The sequence below is a fragment of the Cygnus olor genome, chromosome 9, assembly GCF_009769625.2.
Source record: "Cygnus olor isolate bCygOlo1 chromosome 9, bCygOlo1.pri.v2, whole genome shotgun sequence".
In the NCBI taxonomy this organism is placed as follows: Eukaryota; Metazoa; Chordata; class Aves; order Anseriformes; family Anatidae; genus Cygnus; species Cygnus olor.
The window spans coordinates 12,316,399-12,332,354 of record NC_049177.1 but is presented as its reverse complement, the minus strand read 5'-3'; the positions used below and the strand labels follow the sequence as shown (position 1 = coordinate 12,332,354).

The window sequence follows — 15,956 nt, the reverse complement described above, 5'->3', positions numbered from 1 at the left end:
GAGAGAGAAAAAAAATACATTTTTTTTTTCCTTTTCCAGAGCTGACAGAGACCTCCCTTCTCTCTCCAATTTTTTATCTGTTTCAAATCTATTCTGTTTCCTTGGCTTACCACAACTCCCACTTGGAAATAACCCTATTTTCCTAGTGACTTACCTTTTCCAATTTACCCTGCGTGTTTCGGATTCTATAATTGTAAATTCTGTGACATACCCTTTGCTGTGATTTGGATTTTGACTTCCCATAAATGTGAGGTCTCCTCTGTGATGAAACACCCTGATGAAGGTGACATGTAACTGAGGCCAAGGGACCTTGTGTTCTAATTTGGTGGCTGCTGCTTATTTGTGTGTGTGTGTGTTTGGTGTGTTTGTTTTTAGAAAAGTCTTTCACTGTTCATTACTTTTTTTTTTTTTTTAATTTGGTACATCTGGAGAACTTCTGACAATAGTTGTACCTGAAGCTGACAGAGAGCAAGTACTATTTTTACCTCAAGAAATCTTGTTGTGATTTCATTTTCTGCTTTATATTTGAGGAATATATATCCAGGTTTCTTTCTGATGGTTAAAGAAGAAGATTGACACTATCGCATGATGTAACAAAGACGTTTCCTAATGTTGATAGTGTGGTTTTGATCTTTTTGCTTTCAGTCACTGATTTGGATGTGCTCTGATAACTGAAATATGTATTGCTCCAGGTATAAGCCTTCTGCAAAATGACATCAAAGACTTCTTTCACCTTTGGTTCAGGCTTTGGTATGGGTAGTATCCAGTTATCCAAGTGCAAAACCATTCTGTATATATTTGTTACATTTGTGTAATTTGGACAATGACGATCACTTCTCTGTTTTATGGCATAAACTGCCTCCTTAGGTTTGAAGATGGATCAATTAGAGCTTTTAGATCTACTGGCAAGGGATTATTTCCATTTGATTTATTTGAATGTGAAATGTGTCTCGGTAGTGGGCTATGAAAGCTGAAGCCAAAAGTTAAATTTTGGCCTCTGCATAAATAAATATTAAAATGAAAAAACATTAATTAAGAAGCAGTAAGAAAGAAAATCTAAGAAATATGAAGACCTCAGGACCATCAATAAGTAAAATGTCAAGTATAACTTCTAAAGATATCATAGTGTGTTAAATCCATTGTGTTCTTAATTTCCTTTTCTAATAAATCATTGTTAAATAATTCTTTGCTGTTTATTCATAGACCCCAGAGCCAGTTGTCAACTACGTCAGTGAAGGAGAGTTTGAAGATGATCTGAGTTCTTCTACTCCAAGCACAATAGAGTTGGAGATACGAGGATCCAGCCAAGACACAGATGAAGATTATTTTGAGACCCTGTCACATCAGAGTGGATCTTTGTCAGATGTAAAAACTGAGCCTTATGAGAGTGCATCAGAGACAGAATCTGTTGCCAGTGATGTAACTGGAGAAACTTGTTTGGATTCAAACTGCCTTTTTACAGAAAAAACAAATCTGTGCTGTACTCTTCCTAAAGCAAAGGCAGAAACAACCTTCCATGAACTTAAGTGCTCAAGGCGAACAGAATTTAGCTGGCAGGTGCAGTTAGAAGCGTCTTCCAAAATAAAAGTAGCACCAAGCAAACAAGAATTACAAACTACAAAGTCAGAAGGTGAAGTGGGTGTTGAAGATCTAACATTAACTAGCAGTATTTCCAACACAGAGAACCAAGTGAGTGAAGAGGGCATTTTATCACAGACAGACAGAAAGTTTGTAGTGGAATTGCAGAATAAAACAGATTTTGAAAGCACTGAAGTGCAGTCCTATCCCAATTCCTTACCTACAGAAGCTGCTGTTACAAGACAGGAGGAACGACCTGCAGTATTAAGCATTGCTTGTTTCAAAGCTAACTCAGGAAGTTGTTTGATTTTTCCTGAGGTACAGCAACTTTCCTTCCAGTCAGATGCAGCATCAAGCTGTAGTTTGTCTAATCTTCATTTTGAAACAAATGGACCTTACCATGAAAGTTACACTGAGATATCTGACTATAGATGTGGACTAGATTCCATGTCCAGTATAAAATGCAATAGGAATAACTCAGCTGACAGTGAGAAAACTACAGGTAACAGGATAAAACATGGAAGTACAGAAACCATGTTGACATCACATTCATTCTTCTACCAGCACCACTTCAAATCAAAATCTCCACCTTGTGGGTCACTACACACAAGGTCAGAGGTTACAGGAAGTAAAACATGGCACAGTGTGCCTGAAAATATTAGTGCTCAAAGAAAGGCAGAATATTTTGGGAACTGTATTCATCCAACAGACAAATTTAGTTGGTCATGTTCCAGAATACATCATCAAGGGCTTGATTTTGAATACGCTTGGAAAAACTTAGCAAGGGTACCTGTTGGCCCTGAAAAGGCAATAAAAGAGGGCAAATTTGACATAAAACAATTCCTTCTTAATACTGACATAGACTCGAATGAGGGTCAGCTTTCTCAACCAGCAGGCTCCCCCCACTGTGTTGATTTTTATTTGCACTCTAAACCAGTGGCATGTGGCCTTAGCCCAGAAGCAGGAAATACATGTGCTGGTAGCTTATCTTCAACCCAGACAGATGCATGTGAGTGTAATCCAAAACAAAAGGAGACATCATCTACCCTGGACTGTGAACCAGTGATCATAAATGCTGAAGAACTTCTAAAAAGTACTCGGTACAATGCTGAAAGAGGTCTGGAAGCAGATCAATTCCCTTGTGATACTAATGTTGAATTTGGGAATTTTGACACTGAAAACCTAGCAGCTTATCGTGTAGGTTTTCCTGCTGTTGTGGAAAACAGAGACTGTAATTGTTCTGTAAACTGTGCTTCCTCTAGTAGAACGCAGAAGAAAAGTTTGAAGGAAAATGTCCTGGAATCTGAACTGTCACATATGGAAGTCATGGCTGCAGGAAGACAAGTAGACAATCCTTCTAACCTTAACTTCGGTTGGAAAGTCCCAGAAACTGCGTTACCAGGTGGCAGTAACACAGAGGCAGAGCATAAAGTTTCAGTGCATCAAAATACAAATTGCAAAACTGGTGCCTTAAGGAGTCAATCTGAACCAGTAGCAAATGAACATCCTATTCATCAAGGAAAGGACGAGGACAGTTTCTTTGCTGTGGAAATGACTCCCAAATCAGATCATGTAAGCCAGGGAAGGCACTTAATGAAGCTTCCAGAGCTAAAGCCTGCCCTGGTTATAATATCTGTGGAACAGAACGGACTACAATCCACGACACTGACTGATGACCTTCATACTGAAAGGGTAACTGGAACACTGAGAACCATAGTGAGCAAGGACTCAGTGTCTCCTCATACTTCCAGCAAAGATCATGATGAGCCAGAGAGAGTTCTGAGTGAGTGCTGTAGCTGTGAAGAACAAATTTTGGCCACCCACACCTTTCTTGGTAGTGCAGAGCTACTCCCTACTGGGGATATGGCTGAAGGAAAACCAAAAATTTCACAAGAGCAAAGCAAGAAGACAGTTTCATCCTTAGTGCTCACCTGTAGTAATTCCACAGTAACAAGTAAGAAGGTAGAATTCAGCAGTGTTACTGCTCCATTGGGCAATGATGTACTTACTGCAGAAAATACAGCAGATAAATGTGAAGAAGTGCTCTCAAAATCACATAGTAGATGTGGTATTAAGATCTTTGAGACTGAGGCACACAGAACAAAGACTGATTTTGCATTAGAGACAGAAGAATTCAGAAAGTCATGGGCTGAAACAAAAAATGACCAGGTCACTAAGGAAGAGGAATTCAAAGCACATCAGGGCAGAAAGGAAGAAGGTTATATAACTAGAGCAGTAGCAGTGGAAATGTGCAGAATAAGCAATCTGTGTCAGGGAGATGGCGCTTATGATGATCTTCAAGGACCCAGCATCAACACCTCTGAACAAGCAGTTGGCAGGGAAGGAGCTGAAGGCTGTAATGGTTCAAAGGAACAAATAGGTATTTGTGAAGAACCTTCTCCTAGGGAAGAAAAGGAGGCCTCTCCTGCAGAAAACACAGCTACCTCTAGCAAAAACAGTGCATTGAATCTAGATGTGTGTGATGTCTTTAACTATTCTGTGAAGAGAGAGACCCACAATGCTTGTGTGGTTGGCCTAGATAATATAAGTACCTGCAGCACTAACAGCGAGGAAATGGATGAGAACTCATTCCACGGCCTGGGAAGTAACAGCAGTCTCCATAAAGCTGTGCAAAAGCCAACAAAGAATGGGAATAGCGGGAAAGCTTCCAGGTTTTTGGTTTTCTCAAAAATGACATCTTTCAGGAAAACTAAGCCTGCCACAGCAGAAAATCACGGAAGCAGTAGCTTCTTTGGCAGCAAGGCAAAGACAGAAGAATTGGATGTTGGGAAAGAAGATGAAGACACTGAAAGTTTACAGTCTTTCAAAAGTTGTTCCTCTGGTTCTGCCTTCCACAGGAAGGAAAGCTATGCCTCTGAGTACTCTGACGATGATGATTTATTCTATGAGAGGCCAGCAGGATTATTCAATAGAATGAGCCTGAGGAAGGCTTCTGGCTCTGGTCGGATACTGATGGAAGATACAGATGTAAATTCAACTTCTCTCACACTGGCTGCTGTCAGATATGCGGATGGACTAGTTTCAGGTTCATCTGAAAGCAATGACAGTGAACCGGTGGAATACCTTGGGATTAGAAAATCCTTCCCTGAAAATGAATACAAAAGAAACAAAAATCCAGAGGGCAAGAAGTTCAGGGCAAGGTTGGCCTTGGCACACAAATCACTCTCAAGCTTATTTGAATCCAAATCTCTAGAAAAAGAAAACACTGAGCAAAGTTCGAAAGTATCACTGAAAAATGAAAAGGAGAAAGCCAAACGTTGCCAGAGCACCTGGAAAGCTTTTCTAAAAAGCAAGGAGGCAGATGGACTAAAAAGGCCTGTCCTGGCAAATTTATCACCAACGCAGGAGAGTGTTAACACAACTAGAGGCCAACTGATGAGAACAACATCAGTAGAGCAGCAGGACAGTTCCAATGGGCACACATTTTTGAAAACAGAAACATCTAATGGTTCGTCAACAGACACCAACTCTTTTGACACCTCTGTGGAGCCTGTTGATGTTTCTTCTCCTGCAGATATGTGGAGAAAACGAACACGGTCCCATGACTTGGGCATCAGATGCTCACAAAGTTCAGACTGTGATGAACACCAGGATGCCCTGGGCAACAATTTAAATACTTCTCTAGAGGAATACTGGATGAAATCTCCATTTAGTCCCACTGACATGCAGTTACCATTTAGTCAGTCAAGTCCGTCTTGTCCCCAGCTCTCAAATTCTGAAGGTAAAGATATGCCCTGTAGGCCCATGAGCCCCAAACCACAGAGTCCACTATCTGCTTCTCAACGCAAGAGCTTCCGATACCCTGGAAGAATATGTGCCACATCAATGATCTCTCTTGGGAACAGCTCTGCAGCTGACAGCAGTTTGGAGGCTCCTGAGAGACCAAAGACACTGAAACCCAGAGGTAGTCTCTTACTTTCTGTACACTCATTGGACAACGAATACCAGAAGGATGACAGTGGGATAAGCAGTCAATCCCAGATCAGCTTAAACACAGCTTCTTCCATTAGTGACATTCTCAGAGATGAGGTGAGTTGTTGTCTGGGAATGATCAGGTGGTGTTTTGTCTTTTGTTTTAATGTGGTTTATGAGTTCTAGTGAAACTCTTTAATGGCTGAGTGAACACCTTGGTTAGATTGGTGCATAAATATTCCTCTTTGTCTAAGGTAGGTGGCACTACTTAGTCTTTGAATTTCTGTTTCTGTTCAAGACTATGTAAATTGATGCTCTCTTATAGGAAGGATTTATCACAGAAATCTAAATGAATAGAGTCATCACAACACTGCTAATGCATAATGTTCCTCAGAAAGGCTATGTAGGTTCCACCCTGTGTTTAGCTGGATTTTACCCCTCTGGGATAAGGTAGAATCAAGCCTTGTGACTAGCATATAGCAAATAAGTTTCTCAAAGTGTGTGGCAATATAGAAATCCATTTCCATTGCTAGCAGTCACTTTTAAGAAGAAAAATCTTTTTTTCTTTAGAGAGTGAGCAGCTGTCTTTCAGAGTACCACAAGCCTTTTGCAGTCACCATAACTTACCCTTTCCCTTTAAGTGCCACTAGGAATCATGTTTTGCCTTTTCTACAGCAAATGGGAAAAAAAATATGGACTCTGTCTGGCTCTCCTTTTGATGCTGCATTATATTCTAATCCTGGTAACAAATTAATTTCCTTGTGATAGGCCAGTTCTCATGGAAAAGAGTATGTCTTCAATAGAGATTTCTCAGTTGCTTCAGGCCTTTTTAAAAGCAGTGACTTCCTCTTGTAATCCCAGACAGGATTTTCTAAATTGTAAGTGGCCAGGATCTTAGGAATCTCTTTTGGTGACTAAGCACAAACCACCAGAGTGACTGAGATTGATCTGTTAGGTGAGATCCCAGAACCTGGATCAGTCATGCTACTTTTTTAATATTGCTGATGATGAGTTTTGACATTAGGAAGTAGGCAACATTATTTTGTTGAGTAGATTTTCAATGGCGTTCAAGAGAGGGTATGAGATTTTCAGTCTCTTGCCACACCCCAGCCAGACACTTTTCAGAGAGTTCATGAATCTGGAAATGCTTGATCAATTCTGCACCTGAGGATGGTTGTGCTCAACTCTCATGAGCCTTTGCACAGCTTTTGCTGAAGATGCTGCCCTTTGTCTCTCACATCCCAGGTTATATTAAATGTGTAAGATACCCTTTGAAATGGTCTTACCCTATACTTACTCCTACTTGACGTTTTGTGTAAAACAAACAGAAAAAGATTGGCTGAAAAAGACATCAGGAGGTCATCAAATCCCATCTCCTTCTCCAGACAGGACTAGTAGCAACAACAGATAGATAAAACCATGACTTTGTCTGGCCAAGTCTTAAAAATATCTAATGCTGGAGATTTTACCATCTCTCTGGGAAAGGATCCTGATGAAAATTTTCTTCCTATTTCCCAACCAGGATTTTCCAAACTACAATTTCCAGGTTTTGTCTTGTTAGATTATCTGACATTATGAAAGTGCTTGGATCCACTATCCATGTAACTACAAAATTAATATACACCGCTCTTATATTGCCTTTAGTGTTCCCTTATCAGCTTGAATAAAACCAGTTCCTTCAACCACTCCTCACATATTCCCAGTGAAAGTTTTTTACTTGATTGTTTGGGTTTTCCTTTTTAGCTTATGCTGTCTGGATTCTAAAGAAGCATGTGGGTGGCAGTTTGAGCAGTGAGGGCTGTAGTACCAGAATTGCTGTGGGCAGAAGGGGAAGAGAATTTGCTTTATTCCCTTCTGTCCTCTCTACTTGAAAATCTTTTGTTTTCATGGGTATCAACCTAACTTACAAACTTAACACCACATTCTGAAGAGACTTGCAGCTTTACAGCAGCCTAGCAAAATACAATATACTCAGAGTATGGAAGGTACTCTTAAAACATTGCCAAGAGATGAAGCCTGTCAGAGGATGAATAAAATCATCGACCTGTAAACTGTAGCTCAAAAGAGCACCTAGAAAAGAATGGAGAGATGCGGCATGTATAAAGCCTTTAAAAGGCAAGCCCACATTCTGGAATGTAGCCGTTAGGAGCAAATGAATAATTACTTAAATTGATTTCTAGATTACAGAATTTAAGTAAAACTGTGAAAAATTTAAATGGTGTCTAAGCCATATAAAAACACTTTAATTTTACTGATTCTTCTGGAGGCTGCATAATACGGTATCTCAAAATGGATAAATGGAGCCTAGAAATTGAAGTAAATGTCCCAACATCTAATCTATTCAAGCAGATAGGGGGGTTGTTTATTTCCATTTTCATGACATTGTGAAATTAAGTAGAACTGCATTCTGTTCCATGGCCCGTGGGTTTTGGTAATTGAAGCTGTTTTTTTCAGGTGTCTCTGGAAAATACAGCAGAGACAATTAAATCTATTTGGGAAAGAATTTATGCTGCAAATACACTGATTATCTAAACACTAAACACATTCCTTATATATGTTGCTAAGTAAAAAAGTCATAAAATTAAGTTTAATGGTGGCATTAAAGAAAAGTCCCTTTCTGTCCCACATCAATAAAGGCATTATTGCTAGACAAATGAACAGTTGTGAAGTTCCTTGAAGCTTTATTCATGTTATAATTGCTGTACCAGACCGCAATGGATCAGCTCACCCCTGAGGTCTCTGGCTACCACATGGGTAAGTAACCCTTCTTAGCCTGATGGAACACACAACAGCCCCTCTGTCATTACTTGCTAATGGTTACCATTCTCCAGATTATAGCCAAGACAAAGATCTTATGTTGAAAACAGCAGGATAGAACAACTCTATACAATTACCAATATGCCCATGTGGCAAGGTCTTCATTACATGTTTGCAACATGATTTTACTTACATAATCGTGTTACCGAGGAGGCAAGAGTGAACCATCCTAATATATCCCATGTTTGGGGCCTGTGCAAGTTCTTCTTGTTTGTCTCCAATATGTTGGGGTTAGACACAGAATACCAGCAGGACATGCTTTCCTTTCTGCTTAGCATCTAGTAGATAAGAAGCATTTCTAGACTGTGGCTTCTCTTGCCAGGGGCAATAAAAAATTGATCTAGGAGTGTTGTTCAGTTGAGAACAGATAGGGAACGCCTGCAGTGGTTTAAGGATCTCATTGTTTGGGTTCTTCAAACGTACTGGAAAGAAACTGGAGAGATACTATTGTCAGGACATGACATTTCCTTGGCGAGAAAGGAGACTCCAAAGATCATTCATTCCTTGATATTGTTATCTCCCACCTTAAATATTACTGATTCTAACTGCGCTACCTGGTGTAGCGGTTAGATTAGATGTCTCAGGGCATCTAAAGCTGTTCCACTATAAAAGCTGTAAGTTTGTGCAACCACACAGTAAAAGCACATGGGAGTGAAGGGCAAAACTGCAATTCCTTTCTCTCAGCCCAACATCAAGCAAATAAAATGGATAGCATAAAGAGCACCATCAGAAAGCACAGGGCTTAATATTATCAGAGCTGCAGCCATTTAGGAAGCATTTTCGCCTTGAATAACTGACATACAGTGGGAAAAACAGACAGACAAGACTGGCCTTTATGCTATTTTCAGAGACACTGTCTTTGCAAACAATATACAGACAGTGTGACCTACATCCCAGTAGTAATGTTATTGTAATATGCCGTCTAGAATGAGGGCGAAAAGGACATTGTCCTGTGCAGAGGGAGCATATACTGCACTGTCTCAAAGGGTAGCAGAACTGCTGTTTCATGGTGGAGTGCCCCTAAACCTATGGAGAAGGTTGAATGAATAGGCAGGCTGCCTTCAGCCAGCCAACACTCTTGGGGAAACATTTTCCTCTGAACAGTTCTGTGGCTAGATAACTGAGTTTTGCCATCTTCTGTTCAAACTGATTTGAAGCAAACAAAATTTCCGATGAACAAACTGTGTGTTTTCACCCGCTGTTTGTAAAACAGGAGTCCAAACAGCAATGTCAAACACCACCTGAAAAGAGTCCAAATGAGAAAGGGGTTCCCCATCGCAAAAGGAGACCTCTCCTGGTTCCACCATCCCCACGCCCTATCTCCACCCTTGAGAACAAAGCCTGGAGGCTTTCCTTCCTTGCTCCAGATGAAAAAGACAAGGAGATTCCAGAAAGGAGGAGGAGGAAGAGACCTAAATCCCTTTATAAGTGCTTCAGCTTCGATGATGTTTGGATGGAGAGGAACCAGAAAAGGAAGCTAGAGAAAGAGAGACAGCCAGAGAGAGGGATTCAATTGCAACACCTACCAGAGGACCAGTTAAAAGTAAGAAACCGTACACTGTCTTCCTCTGGCACTGTCTTCCTCTCTCTGCTCTGGGTTCTTCTTTCTACTGTCATCATATTCCTGTCCTTCTACTTTGTCTGGTACCAGTTCTCTCTGCTTCTCTTTGGGTCTGTTAGTCTGCAGAGACCGATTATTTAAACACTAAAGTTACCCATAAGTGGTGATTTAGAGGCGGTGGATGTTTTAGTTGCTGTGAGCAAGCAGTTCCTGCCCTGTGCCGTGCTGGACAATAGGATGCAAAAGCACCAGCTTGCTCTATGGGCTGAAAGATAGGGAGGGCAGGGATGAAATCAAAGTTGCCTTAAATCAGTATATATTAAGCTGATGAAATCTCTTTCAGTGCCCCGTGGCATTGCTGTATAATTTTAAAAAGGGACTTATAAATTAGATTTCCCTTGTATCTGAGGCCAACTCCATGCTTTTACTGAGGCAACTTCACACTGTGAAGTGCCTAAGAGAATACTGCCCTTGGAGTTTTAGCTACCAGTAGTCTCCTCTCCACTGGGGTACACTTTTAGGTCAGCATTGTGATTTTTTGTGACAAAATTTGTGACTGTTGTGACTCACACTGATGGCATCTGTTACTCTTGGATCCAGAGCTTGGGTCTGTTCCCTTCAGGGAGAGCCATGAATCTGTATCCAAGAGCCAAATTTAGTCTTCACACATTAAAAAAAAATAATTTCTGGGTAAAAAGGACATGAGATCAGAGGGACACCCCATGCACCTTCTGCTGACAATACCGAGGAAGCTTCTGAAAATGGCTGAAATCAGTTGTAGATATTCAAATAAAAGCTTTCCTTGGGGTTTTCTGTTTTGGTCTGTTCTCTGTTTCCCTTTCTCTCTGTTGTCCTAGTTGCCTGTTTCTGGATTGTTTTGCATCAAAATGACAATGTTTGAGGGGAGCTGCTGCCACAATCCTGTCACCACCACTTCAGCATGTGCCTGAGCTTATGTGCACAAATAGTTCTGTGATGATGAGGGGGAAACACTGACTGGACACAGCTAAGTTCGTGTGCTAGGGCTTGCAGGGTGAACCTCCTGCCACGTACCTGTCTGCCTGGGGGAGCCTCCTATTGAAGCCGCTGGATACCTGGGACAGAAAGCCAGGCCAATTCCATAAACCGGGTTTCAGAAGAACTGCCCACTGTTCTCTCCTACTCAGACAAGGGACTAAAATCTATGCTGTTTTGTATTTGTATGTTTTCAAAAGAAAACATTGCCAGTTGAGGTTTGGGTGTATGATTCTGTGATATATTGCCCATGCTCTGTTCAGTGAGGATGCTTTCCTGGCTCAGCCCCACTACTACCTATGTGTTGAAGATACTGAATAATGCTCCAGAGGCAAGTGTATATTATGATTTCTTAAAAATAGAAATTGTATTATTTTTGTACTATGCTCAGAGTTCTGAGAGACTGCTTAGTGCTGTATGGGCACAAAACAAGCCAGGGAAAATGCATCACCGGCTTAGTTAAGCTCACTGGTAAACAGAAGCCAGTAAAACATACTAAAAATATTCCTTACAATTGCTTGACAAGCATGGATATTGATGGAATATAGCCCACGCTGCAGGGTATGTTGGCTAGCACTGAGACCGTTAGTGCTTCTAAGAGGAGCGAACGGTTACCCCAATAGCTTCCCCTAGAGCCGTCAACTTACACAGCTTGAATGCTGATTGACTGCACATTCTGATGTTGCCAAAACCCAACTTCTTTAGGCATTTCCACCCTTATTTTCTGGTGTAAACATACCTCTAAATTGTGATCTGGTGTGTAATGGGTAGCAGCTGCCCCAGTTCCCATTGAGGTATCTTCACTTACCATCATATGTTGAGGGGGGGGGTTGGGTTTGAGTTGCTTTTCTGGTTTATTCTTCTTTGGGTAGCAGAGGTGAATAGAAACATAGCAAGGTTCTGAATAGAAGATAACTAGTAGTATAAAGCTATTTTTTTGTTATTATTTTATTTTATTTTTTACTATTACTGTTGATTTGAGTGTGTTGTGTATGTTATCGATACTTTTTGTGGGAAGGCCAAATTTGACTGAAACAAGTGTTGGGATTCAAGGGCTATTTCTGGTAATGCCCATGTGAATGCATTCTTTAGCCTGTATTTTTTTACTCATAATAGTCATCATGTAGCTTCTTTTTCCTATTGTGTTTTATTCTTTTTAATGCTTTATTCCTGTAATAGTGCTGTCTTATTCATACCCTCATATGTGATGGGAGTGCTGTCACAAGCTGCAGCATTTGGGGGCAGTTTTAGAAGGATGCCAAAATCCTTCTAATAAGGAGAAATAAATTATCACAAAAGAAGCTTTGTAAAATTTTCATTGTCTGTTGTGCTTTTGCAACTGAAAGAATGTAACTGTATGTAGCTTTAGATCTGAAATTGCAAGTCTGATGTTTCCTGACACGTGGCTGTTTTGGGATGTGTGGCTTCAGTTATATTAATTCATATTGGGTTAAGTCAGGCTCAGGTTAGCATACAAGGTAATGTAATGCTGCAGTGTTGTGGAAACAAGTGAATAGGGCACTCCAGGGATGAACAGAGACAAATTCTTAACTTTCAGTGCTGATTTCTGCTACAACTCTATCATTCAGGTCCACGTACACAAATGAGTTTAGTGGCTATATGAAGCTATCCTGAAGGCTAGCAGTTAGGATTCAGATGCAGGCAAGCAAGAAACTAGCTTTAGAGTAAAAAATAACCACTTGCAATGGCAGTGCTAAACAATTCTATGTACTGGTCTTTGTTTTGCTCAGGCCCAGTGGGTTGCTGACCTGCTTTAAATGGAAACAATCTGTGTAAATCCCTGGAGTCAAACTCAAAGCTTGGCCCAGCTGTCCGTTATAATGAAATGCTACCAGTAACAAGCTGAGCAGCTTCTAATGTTCTACTTTAAAGTGTTAACGTTTAGAAGGTTGTGGCAAACCTCTGAAGGTTGCATCTTCCGAAGTGGAATAAGAGAAACTCACATGGTTATGCATGAGCCTACTTTCTTTTGCTTGGCCATTGGCTTTGCCTTTCACATGGTGAAGAGTTTTGCAATGTAGCCTGGTATGCTTTTCCTTTTTCCTTTTTTTTACTTGTTTATTTTTCAAAAAGCTTTAGAAACTCCCTAGCTGGAACAGACACAGCGCCCCAAACAACTGATGCATGTAATGGTGATAGACTCTGTTTTGGGATTTATTTTTGCAAGAATTGCTTTAGTGACATCTCCTAACTGCCTGCCTGTCTGCTACCATCCTTCTCTTTTCTATCTTAACAGGAAGTTAAAACCTGACTGTTAAGCTTGAGGCCTCTCTAGTGTATAGTAATAAAGCACAGATGTGGCTTCTACATGCATTTGTTAGAACACAGTTTCTGCACTGCCAAATTAGAGAGATTCCTAAAAGACTCATTGGAGACTAAGCCCAGGGGGGTATAGTGCAGCAAATCTCTGTCTTTTATTTTGAAAGAGAAATGAGAAGCAGTGAAAAATAGGTATTTAGCTTATTGTCCTGAGTGTGGCTCCTGGAAACCTGATTTTACCCTATCTGAAATAAGAGAAAATGAAGTTTTGCAGTGCACTACTATGGTTATGAGCATTATGGGCACCTCAGATACACTTCAAGAGGGTAATGAAGACACTTTGGAAAGGGGATTGAATGAAGTAAGTCTCCTCCTTGACAAAGTACAGGAACGTAACAGAGGTAAATGGCTCTGCCAGGGACTGAACTGCTGCTCGTAAAAGCATAGAAATAATCCCTTTGAATCTATAGCAGAAAATGTAGATGAGGGATCTTTACTATATTCTTGTCCCTCCTTTTCCTTTCCTTCCTTTGTGGGGTAGGGAAAACCCTGCCCACATTTGCTGACATCTCTGGAAGTGCTTCTTCTCCTGCCTTTGGATTGTACAGATCTGACTCCCCTGCAGTAAAAACCATATGATGTCCATACCTGAAACCTGTCCTGATGTCCAAGGGAGTAGTAACAATAAACCCTGCAGTTTTTAACTGTAATAGATCCCTGATGCGTATGCTGCTTCCTAGTCTTAAACAGAACGATACTTTTTTCTGTCACCTTTCATGTAACTAATCTAGACCCTTGGTATTTTCAGAGTTATAGCTCAGTATGTTCCCTGTTTTGCTTGATTTTGTCGTCTCTGGAGTAGCGTGTGCTCCCACTGGGGCTTTGTTGTGATCTTCTAGACAAGCAGGCGCGGTTCAGGTTAATTTGAACAGGGTTTGTGCTGTCCATCTGGAGATGGTCATTTGCGACAAAATATTGGCTGTGTTCTGTTTCTGGAAAGTAAGTCTAGGAAGAATAAAACAAACCAGGCACAGAGCAGCAGCATTCTCAGCTGCTTGGGCAGTATGTGGCTATTCAGTAGGCTGTTTGCTGTTTCATTTTGGAAGGATGTTTTGGCTAATAGCCATCTTCTAAAGAAGAGACTAGCATCTAGGCTAGTCAATGGACTTCATGCTGATGCGATATGGTGTGGGCTGGCAGGGTGAAGGAAGGATCATAGATAAACTGTTGCATCTCGATATCCTGAGCTCTCCCTTCCCTTCTGCGAAGGGCGGCGATGTTGTAACTGAATGTCACAGTAGCAGAAGGAAGGGGCAGTAGCCATGCAGAGGTGAAAGATGGCTATGCCCATGGGACCAATGCTTGCTGACCTGCTGCTTTTCAGTTGGTCTCCCAGTCACTTGCAGTCACTGATGTTTGTTTTCTGTGTGTGCCAGCCTTACGAGGGGTATGGGATGGAGAAAAGAGAGGGAAGAAAAAACTAAGAAGAGCATATCTGCGTTATGTACTGCAAGCTTCAGTGACTTTGATTGCAGTCTGTATCACTCATTGTCAGATGATCTATAATCTTATAGTGTCTTGCTCATTTTAAAGTGATTTCTTGATGACGTACCAGGAGAATGTTGGTCTCATTTCCCTTTATCGATGAACCATTGTTTCTTGGTGTGGCAGGATTGTCAGAAAATGTTGGTTTTGACACAGAAAAAGTATAACAGCCTTGCTTACATTTTGGATTTTGTTGGCGTATTTCTTAAAGTTTTTTGAAATTAACATCTGCAGGAGAGAGTCGGTTAGTCTGGGTGGTTGGAATATTTTTATGACAGTAGTTTGTGTGATTTCTTCTAAAAAACAAAGCTTTTTTCTTTTAAAGCCTGACCAACTGAGGCAGAAGATGTCCTGAGCTGTCTGTATATATTTGACCATGTCTTTCTCCTCAGAACACTAAAAGTTCTTAATTCAATGACATCTGGCAATGATATAGTTTTTTCAAACTTTCATGAAGTTATGTAAGTTTTATTAAAAAAAAAAAAAATCCACAAAACTAACAACAGGTAGAGGTGAGAGAGATCCTATTTATACCTTTAACTGAAAGGAAGAATGTAGTGTTGGCTGCATCCTTTATGGCTATGTACTATTACTAAGAAATCTCTGAAGGGGAAAGGCTTATTTACTCTTTAAATACCAAACCAGCAATTCTGAGACATAAAGTTGTAGGAAGCAAAGGTTAATTAGTTCTATAGGTGGTAGGATGACTTCTTGTGGTGATGTGCTTCAGAGGAAGGAGTGTGACTTTCTGTGAATGTAGGTACGCATGGTAGTATGTGAACGTGAATCCAATACCTGGTTATCCTCTTTCTCCTGTTATTACCTTGTAGCTTTCCCTGCATTCTTGCTGTTTTCTGTCCTCTCTAGCCACCCATATGTGTCTACTAATGGACTACTTACATGAGCAGGCATGAGATGGGGAATAAGGTGTTCTGTGATGAATGCTGTATTTTGTCCTCCAGGGTATGTAAGTTTAATGTCTGATGTCTTTGTTTTCCATCTCTTGTTGCAGGCTGGAATGAGTGCATCCATCACATCTGCTATTGCTCTTGACATCCTACCACTGAAACTGCATCCATTTTCCCAGAGCACTCCAACAGGCTTGGACTGCGTGGGCTGGAAACGGCGCATTTCTGCTCCTGGTGTGTACACTAGTCTTACTTTGACATAAAGTGCAAGAGAATTAAACTCTGGTTTATTGAGTATGGAAATGGAATGATAAACACTA

The 15,956-nt window shown here is 40.7% G+C and overlaps 1 protein-coding gene and 1 long non-coding RNA gene across 4 annotated transcripts in view; one reads left to right on the top strand and one right to left on the bottom strand.

The window, feature by feature from the left end:
• ARHGEF4 (Rho guanine nucleotide exchange factor 4) overlaps nt 1-15,956 on the top strand; it is a 216,203-nt gene that overhangs the window by 95,605 nt on the left and 104,642 nt on the right. For all 3 annotated transcript variants that reach the window (XM_040567480.1, XM_040567482.1, XM_040567481.1), the window contains exons 4-6: nt 1,204-5,628; nt 9,542-9,871; nt 15,741-15,870. In XM_040567480.1, the coding sequence (XP_040423414.1) occupies nt 1,204-5,628; nt 9,542-9,871; nt 15,741-15,870 (4,885 nt within the window). The remainder of the gene's footprint in view (nt 1-1,203; nt 5,629-9,541; nt 9,872-15,740; nt 15,871-15,956) is intronic.
• On the bottom strand, nt 5,647-15,731 carry LOC121074884. Its single transcript, XR_005822594.1, has 3 exons — nt 15,629-15,731; nt 10,044-10,154; nt 5,647-7,971 (listed from the first exon to the last, which is right to left on the bottom strand). It is a non-coding gene; the product is annotated as an uncharacterized LOC121074884 (long non-coding RNA).